At 39.7% G+C, this 10,222-nt stretch overlaps 1 protein-coding gene and 1 pseudogene across 2 annotated transcripts; both read right to left on the bottom strand.

The window, feature by feature from the left end:
- Nucleotides 1-581: 581 nt before the first annotated feature.
- On the bottom strand, nt 582-2,265 carry LOC116189232 (annotated as a pseudogene).
- Nucleotides 2,266-2,481: 216 nt separating this feature from the next.
- LOC116189231 (CDT1-like protein a, chloroplastic) lies at nt 2,482-6,163 on the bottom strand. Of its 2 annotated transcripts, none has more exons than XM_031518799.1 (8): nt 5,805-6,163; nt 5,611-5,730; nt 5,023-5,248; nt 3,836-4,597; nt 3,411-3,603; nt 3,207-3,297; nt 2,989-3,057; nt 2,482-2,786 (listed from the first exon to the last, which is right to left on the bottom strand). In XM_031518799.1, exons 1-7 carry the CDS (start codon nt 5,927-5,929, stop codon nt 3,003-3,005), a joined length of 1,572 nt encoding a protein of 523 aa, XP_031374659.1. In that variant the 5' UTR covers nt 5,930-6,163; the 3' UTR covers nt 2,482-2,786; nt 2,989-3,002. The 2 variants fall into 2 exon arrangements, with proteins under 2 accessions (XP_031374659.1, XP_031374658.1); XM_031518798.1 differs by having other exon boundaries at nt 2,482-2,771; nt 5,805-6,159.
- Nucleotides 6,164-10,222: the final 4,059 nt, after the last annotated feature.

Here is a 10,222-nt window from a genome sequence, read left to right as displayed (position 1 = left end):
AGCAGATCTGCCCACTTCCGCATGCAGTGTACCTTTCAATGTTTGAATATTTCCTGGTCAGCAAGTTCGTCCTCAAGACGCACGTCGTGCCTTGCAAGTGTTGTCTCTGATCTATCAGCAAAACGGGAACTCGAGTCTTAACCACTGCCCTGCATATATTATGAGGAATGGTTATGGTACGCTACATCATGGTGCTCTGGCCGTTAGATCTCCTCGAGAATTGTGTCGAGGTACTTCATATTACTTGATCACCCATATTGAGAAGATCCAACTGTTTGATAGTGTGGTGCATATACGGCATAGAGACGGGAGGTGCAACCTATCTCTTATAGTTCATAGGACTATTTGCAGATCCAGTTCAAAACATAGGGGGCCTAGCAATCCTTTTTCCACCGAGACCGAAGGATATTTTAGACTGCCAGTAAGCCTTGCCCAACTTATCAGCATGTACTTGAACCAAAGCTTGACAAATCTGATTAGAAGTTGCATTTCATGTCCTATTCTTGACAGTCTTAACGAACAGCATCATCGGATCAAATCCACAATGAAGATCTCGATGAGCAATACTGAATTTATCGGGCTTGAAGATAAGAGTGCAGCACTCCATTCCCAATTTTTAAAGCTGTACAATTGTTAAGGAATAAGAAATGGCAACCTGATATATACCAACGGGAAAGGGTGCAGAAGCCCGAGCAAGGAGGCACTCTGTTGTCTGTGCTGCCTATGACAGTCGAGATTTATTTCAGTAAATGATTGGCCAGGGAATCGTAGGTAAATCCTAACCAGAAGAAATTTTGTTCCATCAACTTCTTCCCAGCAACTTCAGCTAAGTTCAAGTCCCGGTGAAAAATGCAGGCACCGAGGAAAGACCTCTTAATGACAGCATCAGGATTCACTGGCATCTGATCAATAAACTCTCGGGCTTCTTCCAAAAGTCCGGCTTGACCAAGGAGATCCACCATGCACCATTAATGCTCAATCTTCGGCTGTAAGCCATAAAATTCGGTCATTCTCCTGAATATTTCCCGACCCTCGAGAACCATACCAGCATGGCTACAAGCAGACAAAACCGACAAGAATGTCACCTCATTGGGACAGACCCCCGAATCCAATATGGCATAAAACATCTCAAGGGCAAAGCTTCCTTTCCCATGAGAAGCATAAGCAGATACCATTGTTGTCCACGAGAACACATCCCTCGACTGCATCTCCTTAAATAAACTCAAAGCCGAGCCCAAACTCCCACTCTTTGAGTACATATCTAGCAGGGCATTGGTCACGGCAACATTCTCAGTCATACCAATTTTACTGATATACCCGTGGATGCACAACCCGAGATCAAGCGCCCCATTATCGGCACATCCAGAGAGGACAGCCACAAGAGTTATCTCCGTTGGGCCGGCCACACCGTCATCTTTCATCTCCTTGAACAGCTCTAATGCCCGAATCGGCCTCTCCCCTCGAACACAGCCCAAGATCATGGCAGTCCAGGAGACCTCGTTCCTCACCGGCATTTTGTCAAACACCCTGAGGGCGGACTAGAGATCACCGCACATCACAAACCCGTTGAGCAAACTCGTCCAAGAAGACACATCCCACCAAACACCACCGCAGCTGCTCCAATCTCACCATTCCGGCTGTACATGTCAACCAGAGCATTACCCACGATTGGCTCCGAATCGAATCCGGACCTCAGCACCATCCCATGTATTCCCCTCCCGCCAAGCAAATACCTGCTCCGCTCGCAAGCAGACAGGCCACCAACGACCGAAAAGCTATCCGGTCTCAGCCCAGAGCGCAGCAGCAGCGAGAAGGCTGTCAAGGCGGCAGACGGATGCTGGAGCTGGAGGAGGAGGTTAATGAGGCAAGTCCATGAGACGATGTCTGGGTCTTGGATGTGTTTGAAGAAGACCGTGGGCTTCGTGCGGGCTACCCAGTTTGGTGTAGGAGTTGAGGATCTTGCAAGCTAAGGGCTGATTCCTAGGGAGGAGGCTGAGCGTTATGGCCATGGCGTGAGCCTTCTTGAGGTTTGGTAAGGTTTCACATCGCTGCAACAGAAGCTGCAGCTTCCGAAGATGCATGAAGCTGGTGGCATGGGTTTGAGTTCAGAGGTAACGTTCTCATTTTTTTACCCCTAAAAGCATTAGATCTCCCTGCAGGATCTATTTTCAATTACCAGAACCCGTCCGGGAGCTCGACTTGACCGACTCTTGAAGCACGTGCTAGGAAAGCTCATTTCAACTCAACCAACTCTCGAAGCATGTACTAGGATAGCTCGATGTGCGAACCTGTTGGAAAGCTCGATTCAACTGACTCATAAAGCATGTACGAACCTGTCGGAAAGCTCGACTCAACTGACTCGTAAAGCATGTGCTAGAAAGATAGACTCGATCAACACTCGAGGAATGTGCAAATTGATAAAGACTGGTAGCTCAACATCAACATCTGATCCGTTTAAGAAGTCATCTCAATTGAAAATGATGATTAGCAAGAGAAGTGTTCATTTATATCAGCAATTCCTTTGATAACACAAGCTTGTTTATGCTAGTAATGAATTAGTAAATCGAGACTATACAACGAAGGATTGAAAAGGAACAATTGTTGTGTTAAACCTTTCAACAATACCCGAACCGAGAAGGAACCAAAGCCATCAAAATGAACTACAACCGAGTTCTCTTAACTTCTCATGGACCTGAATCAACTGGCACCACTGACATGCACGGCCAATTAATATACTAATCTGCAACCTCTTTGCTGCAAATTCGCCGAGCCTGTCATGGAATCACCTAGTATGATAATACTGACAATAACTCACACAATAGAAATGCAGAAGACACTATGGAAAGATGGAGAGGAAAGGAAATGGAATGCAATCATGACAGTATAGCGAATCCATTCCATTCTTTTTCCATTTTCCTGCACCAAACATGCTCATATATCGCGTTGCGATCTCCATATGCATGGAAGGAAGACTAGGTAGATAATTACCTTTTGTGGCATGATCACGTGCTGAAAAGCCTGGAGAGTACAGATTCGACACTTGACACTCTCTTGACACTGCAAGGGAAAATGAAATCATTGAACTTCAGACTGCATGTAACAATGATCCGGGCAACTAAAAGAACAAAAGATTTAGCTGCTTGTAAGAAAAGCTACAGTGATGGAGGAATTGATAAATTATGATTTATGAGTGGGGTGGTAAAAACCTGTATGTAGTATCTCCACTCGGTGTGGACTTCTTATAAATCCAACCTGGGACTAGCTTTTCAAGAAGTTCAACCTGTTCTTCTGCCTCTCCTGCAAATACAAGACATTATAAATCGAACAGTAAATGTCATGACACATAATTTCTACATTTCTTATAGAAGAAAAAACAGGAATTGTAATCACAGAAAATGGATTGCACGTACTTCTCTCAACAATGTCAAAATTATTGATTATTATCTTATGCAGGAGCTCCTCTTTTGTGACTGAAGAGCAACCCACAGCCAGGGAAATATCATTTATAACAGCAACAGTTCCAGGCAAGGAAGAAGCCATCTGCTGGCACATTCCTGATCTTGTTTGGCTGAAAATGTGATCCTCAGCATCGTGACATTTCTCCTGCACCAGTGGAACCAATAAATCAAGGGAATAATTAATGGAAGAAAAAAAAAATCAGGTAGCTTGCAATTTCCTCCACGAGAAAAGGTGAATGGTTTTTTAGTGGTAGAATGTTAAAAAATCCTAGACATGATCAAAGCCAATCATTTTACAAACAATAAAGAAAATCATTTTTAAGCACACCTCAAGCATTAAAAAGATGGAAATGAAGCCGTCAAGAACTCAGAAATACCTGCCAAGGTACTGCTGCAGAAGTAGAGATGCTCGATTCCGCTATAGGTACTGTAGCACAAATACTGTTAGAGGGAACATGTTCACAACTCTCTGACTCACCCACAGTGAAACTCGATGCATTACCATCACCTTCCACGAAGAAATTAAGAGATCTTTTCGTGGGCTTATGGCTAGGCAAACACTTATCGCCATCACCATATGTGGATTTCTGGTAATCATCACCATTGGGTATTGCTCTCTTTGGAGTCAATTGAGCAGGTGTTTCAATCGATAAATTTTCACCAGAAGATGAAACTTTGACAGCAGGACTTTCACAAGCAACATAACCAACAGAAGGACCAGTTCCGGTCAACTGGGTGGAGTTTGTACTGCCGGTAAATCCAGGAAAACCTTCAGGAGTTACTTCATTTTGCCCACTATTGACAGCTTGGCCATTTACAACATCAGAATCCGCACATACAGTATCTATGCAAATCTCACCCCTGCTTTCACTTTCTTGGTTACGCATGGAAGGTGGAGGAGGGCTTTGTGATACCAAGAGACCTGTTTTTTCCAAAGCAGGAACAATGACCTCTGAGAAATGCTTTCTGACATGTTGCAAGGTATCAGGCACTTCCAACAAGTTTCCAACTTCAGGAGTAGGTTGAGATTGTACAATAGAATCCCCACCAACATCTTCTAGGCTATAATTGGTCTGAGAAAATACTTTAGAACTTTGATTGAAGAGCTCTGGCAACATAGCCTCTGGGACATCACAAGCCTGGAGAAAAAGCAAACGATAAGTTTCAGTGCATATATCATCTCAATGGTTCTCAGTTAGCACTGAACATGCATGAGAACTCAAAATATCATAGATTTTCGAGATGAGATTCATGCACAATCACCATCTTCATAAGGAAAGCACTCTACAGTAGATTCATCTAGTGTACTTTGTCATCACCGCCAACATATGATAAGTACGGGAGTTACACACTTAATACGGAAGTTTTTCCAATGAGCGCACTGCACATGATAAAGCAACATTTTAAGTCCTTAAAACTATGCCCATCGAGCCAATTGCATGCTTGCAGTTCTTTTTACTTCAGTTTCGAGAACCAAATAAGTGAATAATGTGTAAAGACTTCCACCAATCTGAAACCTTCTTATTTGATAGTTATGGCCCATCCACGTGCTTTAGTAAAGTACCTCCGGATGAGAACTAACAAAATCCTCAAGCCTGGATGCAAAAAGTTCCTGCAGTGCTATGACTCTAGATCGTTCCAAGTGCACATCAATGCCATCAAACAGCAGAGTGATTTTCACGTCTGGCCTCACGCATAGAGTTTTCTTGTCATGTACAAGGATCTTATCTGTCTGTACAGCTTCGGGAAGTATATACTTAATCTGCGCGAGATGCCCATACAGAAATTCTCTGAAGAGTGAAAAGCAAACAGAAAATGAGTAATCGTAGAACGACAAGTATTCCGGGATGTAGAAAAGATTGACATTATCAAAATATTGATAAAATAGCCCTTAATTGCATCCTAACATGCTCGCTTGCAGCTGAAATTTGCACAAAACACAAGCCTCGATTGCTATCAAGAATTTAATTCTCATGCCCTCGGTTCAGACTTGCAGCTAGCTAAACCTCTTTGCTCACGATATTACTGAAGTTCAAGCTATATATAACCATTACAATGTTCCCAACAAGGGAGAATGCGACAGACTCCATGGTTGATTGTCAAACAGCCGGGTAAAATAATCATAGGACCATCAACAATGGCATTCCATCACCTCTTCGTCAGAACTTGGACTTGAGCGCTGACATTTCGGAATGTAGGCGACTTCTTGCACAAACTCAGCAACCTCAGGGAGCAGGTCATCTGATCGAAGAACTCCGAAATGATCTTATACCTAAAGCGTTACCAACAAATCAGCACAAAATGCCAACGGCAGAGGAAAATCAGACGCCAGAGGTAGAAACTGACCTTTTCGGGAGCTTCGGTTCAGTGAGTAGAGGCTCGTTTGTTTTCTGAGGCGTCTGAGAAGCAATCTCCGATCCTCTCGAGCTCCTCGGGATACCGCTGCTCTTCTCGCTTTGCTTCTGATCCATTGCTCCGAAAGACTCTCCGGAGAGAAGAATGGTCGACCAGAGCTGCAGAATCAAGAGAGAAGGAGAGAAGCAGATGGATCGAAGTACGAAACCCTAGCAAGTTCAGAGGCACACTGACGAAGAAGACGACCGGGGAAGAGTGAGAGGGAAAGTGGCTCTCTTCAAATAATTTTTGTTGTGTTTTTGTGCGCGAGCCGGCTGTCTAAATGACGATACTGCCCTCGAGCTTGCCCAATTTTTGCTTGGGGCGCTCCGATTTCTACTTCTTCCAGCTCCAATTTATGACCGTTGCACCGTGCCCGCTCCCTGGGCTTCTTCGTTGGTTAGTGAAAGGCTCTATCGAGCGCCGCGCCTGATGGATTAGACCCTACTTTCCCTACAATGTATTTCTTACTTACTAGATGCGCGAATATTTGTTTAGATCGTTGATATTATTTATTATCTTTTTTTATAATAATACTATTTATTAGTCATTTATTTTGTTAATAATTTATATTTATTAATCAATTAATAGGAGATAAATTAAATTCCATAAAATCTTTTGGTAGTTTTATTTTTATTGTGAGAAAGAACTAATAAAATTATAAATTGACCTTATCATGAGATATTGTAACAGGTCATGAATTTGTATAACGGAAAAGTTTTTACTTTTTCTCCGCACATAATTTTGAGAGAGGATTCTTTTTAAATTTTTTCCTTAGTAGTTATCATACATTTTTGTATAATATTGAAGAAAGATTAATGCAAAAAATGATACTCTTTTGAGAATGAGAATGGAAATGTTGTGCGGCGGCATCTTCTCGAAACTTAACAATAAGATTTCTCGCGCTCTTATATTTTCATTCTCGTAATTATCCTCTTCTTAGTTCGGGATCTCCTTTATAACTAAGAAAAATGATGTTTATTTACATGTTTTGGAAAAGCCCACCGCCCAGAACTTGGGAAAGCATAAAAGGGAGCCCATTTTATCACTTGTAAAAGCCTATGATGGTCCCAGCATGACCAGGCCAGCTAAAACCACAAGCATAAGGAAGAGACAGCCACAGAGAGAGAGTCCATCCCCGAGGCATAAAACCAATCGATGTTTTCCGGAATCCGGCGGTCTTCTCACCTCGTAAAAATTTTATCGGAGCCTATACTTCAAGACATTCTTTGATATAACGTCTATGAGGCAGTCTTGCCAATGATAGCATTTCTATTTAACAGACCTCAAATAGAACCATACAGCAACCTGTAAGTTATGTAGCATTATCGATTGATAGAAAATAAGTCAAGGCCTATTGTATTCAGATGAGTTTTGCAGTTCTATTAGGTGTTCAGGATTGTTGGCTTTGAGTTTATATGTCTAAACTAGTTTATTGGACCCGTAAATATGAAAACTATAATTTGCATAAATTTATAGTTTATATCAACATGTAAATGTTTATTTTTTATATTGTTTGATCCGGTAAATTTAGACATTATGATGGAAGAATACATATCAAAATTTCTTAAGTAATGAATTCATGTAATATATCCATCATTACAATTATCAAATTTATTTAAAATTTGAATACTTTTAGATCAAATTATTTATTTTTTTTATGAAAAAAACTCTTAGAGCTTATCAAACTTTTAAACTTAATTAATTACTTGTTCTTTATTAAAACTGATATTTTATAATATTTGTTTTTATAAATTTGAATAATTCAAGATAAAATGACCAAATCACTTGAATGGAAAATTACTCAACGAAGCTTTTATAAGATCTTTTTTTTTTTTTAATAACAAAGAGTTTATTCTTCTCGGGTCATGAACACCCCACAAGCCCATGGATCCAGGTAAATCCATGTGCAAGTACATGAGTGTAATAATTGTAATTCTTAAGATTTTTAAATTGATTTTTAAGTTCCTATAATTGTAAATGATTCTTTATTTTATTAATTATGAATATTTTATTTATTATAAAATGACAATAAGTGATCGAAAATTTGAAACATTATTTTCTTTGAATAATTTCTTTGTATTCGTATATACTATATACTGTTATTAATTACCATATTAACTATGATCTTTTAATTTCTATATAATATATTAACATATATATTGTTGTGAACTTTATATATAGATATTGATGAGAATGAGACATATCTAAGAAGCTAGTAATGAGTGTTCCTTGGAATCCCAAAACTTCTGTCAATTCGGACCCGGCGAGACTTTTATCAAACTAGTCGATCATCCTAAATTCATTTGATACTTCACCAAGACGACTGATTTATCATTAAACCGTCACTGCAGATTCCGCTCAACTATTATAAGTAACTTATTAACGATCGCGGTAATAAATTCAGCGGTAGTATCTGAATTTATTACGATGAAATAATTGTGAACAATCGTGTCTAGACCCGCCTAATAATTCTAGTCCAGTTGGGCGGTCTTCCAACGAAGTGGGCGGGGTTGCCGGGTCTGACCTGTCCTGCGACGTGTCCACACGACACGCGTCGACAGCACAGCCACCTCTGCTCTTGTTACCGTTGGGTAATGATATGATGATTTTGACAACGTGATGGTCCGCCAAACAAATCCGGGATTTAGATTCACATGACGAGCGAGCCTGGCCGCGACGGCATCGCCTCATGTCGACGCGTGTCACCTCCACGTGGAAGGCTGAGAGGCCGCGGACGGCGGACGGCGGCCGGGCGTGTCTATCTGTCCGGTGGTTGTCTTTGTCTTTTGAGTTTTGAGACGGGCCTCTTGCTGTCTCCCCCACCTCGGCTCCAGGTATAATTGGGACCCACGTTTTCAAAATTAATTAACTTATTAATATAATAATAAGGTAAAGTCTTTTATTTATTAAAAGAATGCAATAATTTAGTGGAGTGCCTCCATCTTTTTAGATATTTTCAAAATTTTAATTATGTAGTATATCTCGCCTATGTAAATATTGAAGAATCGTAATCGATCTGAATCGTAAGAGTTCACGTAGAAGTGATTTCGAATTGTTTATGTATAACATGCTCTTGACTCTTTTGGTTAGTTTGTTTTGGTTATCTTATTCTTGAACATGATTAAAAGCCACCCCTTTCGAATTTGGAAGCGGAATTGATTTATTCATTGTGATTAATATATATGACATTGTTATTTTATAGTGGATAGAAATTTAAAAGGAAAAAACTTAATGAAGCTTAGTGATTGGAGTTTGATGATTTTTTTTATTAAAATTGTAAATATATAATGCAAATTTTTATTGAGCCTACGAGCGATTAGACATATCTCAAATCTAAAAATTCAAGTGCAGCTCGATTCCCTTATAACCCCTAGATTTTCTTTTTATTTATCCAATATAGGACAGATAACCCTCAACACATGCACAAAAAAAAAAAGAATAATGAAAACAAAGAATAAGAAAAGTTTCACTATGAGTTGAATTAGATTCACGTAATTTTTCTCATTGACGAGTTGAATAAGATTGTCGTAATTTTGAAAGACCACTAGGGTGATTGAAGTTTGACATATTTTTACTTCGTGGCAAACTACTTCTCTGATCTCCTTTTATTCTCTAATGACACAAGAAAATATATTTTCTGATTTATTTATATATTTTTACATGTATAATATCATGCATGATTTGGACTCCATGAGTTTAACGTTCTAAAAAGTGAACACTTGGCTTCTTGCTTGTGGATGGTTTCTTGGTCGGAAGTTTCTAGTACTGTCGCAATCCAACGTAGATTGCAAGAAATCTCCACACAAGAGAGTGAGAGGGGGGGATACTCTCAAAGAAAATCTAATGTCTTAATCAGTAACTTTCTCGCTCGATGACCCGAGTTGATGGTATTCATTATCTGATCATTCGATGTTAACGCAATCCATTACGTGATCCGATCCGCTAGGCCTCCAAATAAACTGCATTTTTCCAATCACATGTACCAGATTCACATGTTCGGATTTTCTCTCTCTCCAATCTTTGCATGATACATTTTATATCGACCGTATTCGGTCAAGACAGTTTATGATAACCATCTAATGACAGGCATTCCATACTGGATCAATTTCATAAATTTCAAAATATCATAAATGTCACGTGCTATAATTTTAATTAAACTGAAAATCTGTTGTTTTCTCATAACTTCTCAGTATTTTCATGTTTGATAACGAATGCATATTGAAATGAGGTATAGTTGTAGTTCGCTAAGCCCATGATTAAATGTACTTCAAACCGCACACATATATATTAGATTGGCTCGTTTCATTAGATTTTCTATTTTCCTCTAATTTACGCATGCATTTTTACTTCAAACTGAACTCGGTCAT

Source organism: Punica granatum, chromosome 8, assembly GCF_007655135.1.
Source record: "Punica granatum isolate Tunisia-2019 chromosome 8, ASM765513v2, whole genome shotgun sequence".
Taxonomy (NCBI): Eukaryota; Viridiplantae; Streptophyta; class Magnoliopsida; order Myrtales; family Lythraceae; genus Punica; species Punica granatum.
Note: the sequence above shows the minus strand (reverse complement) of the source record. Positions and strands in the feature narration are given on the sequence as shown.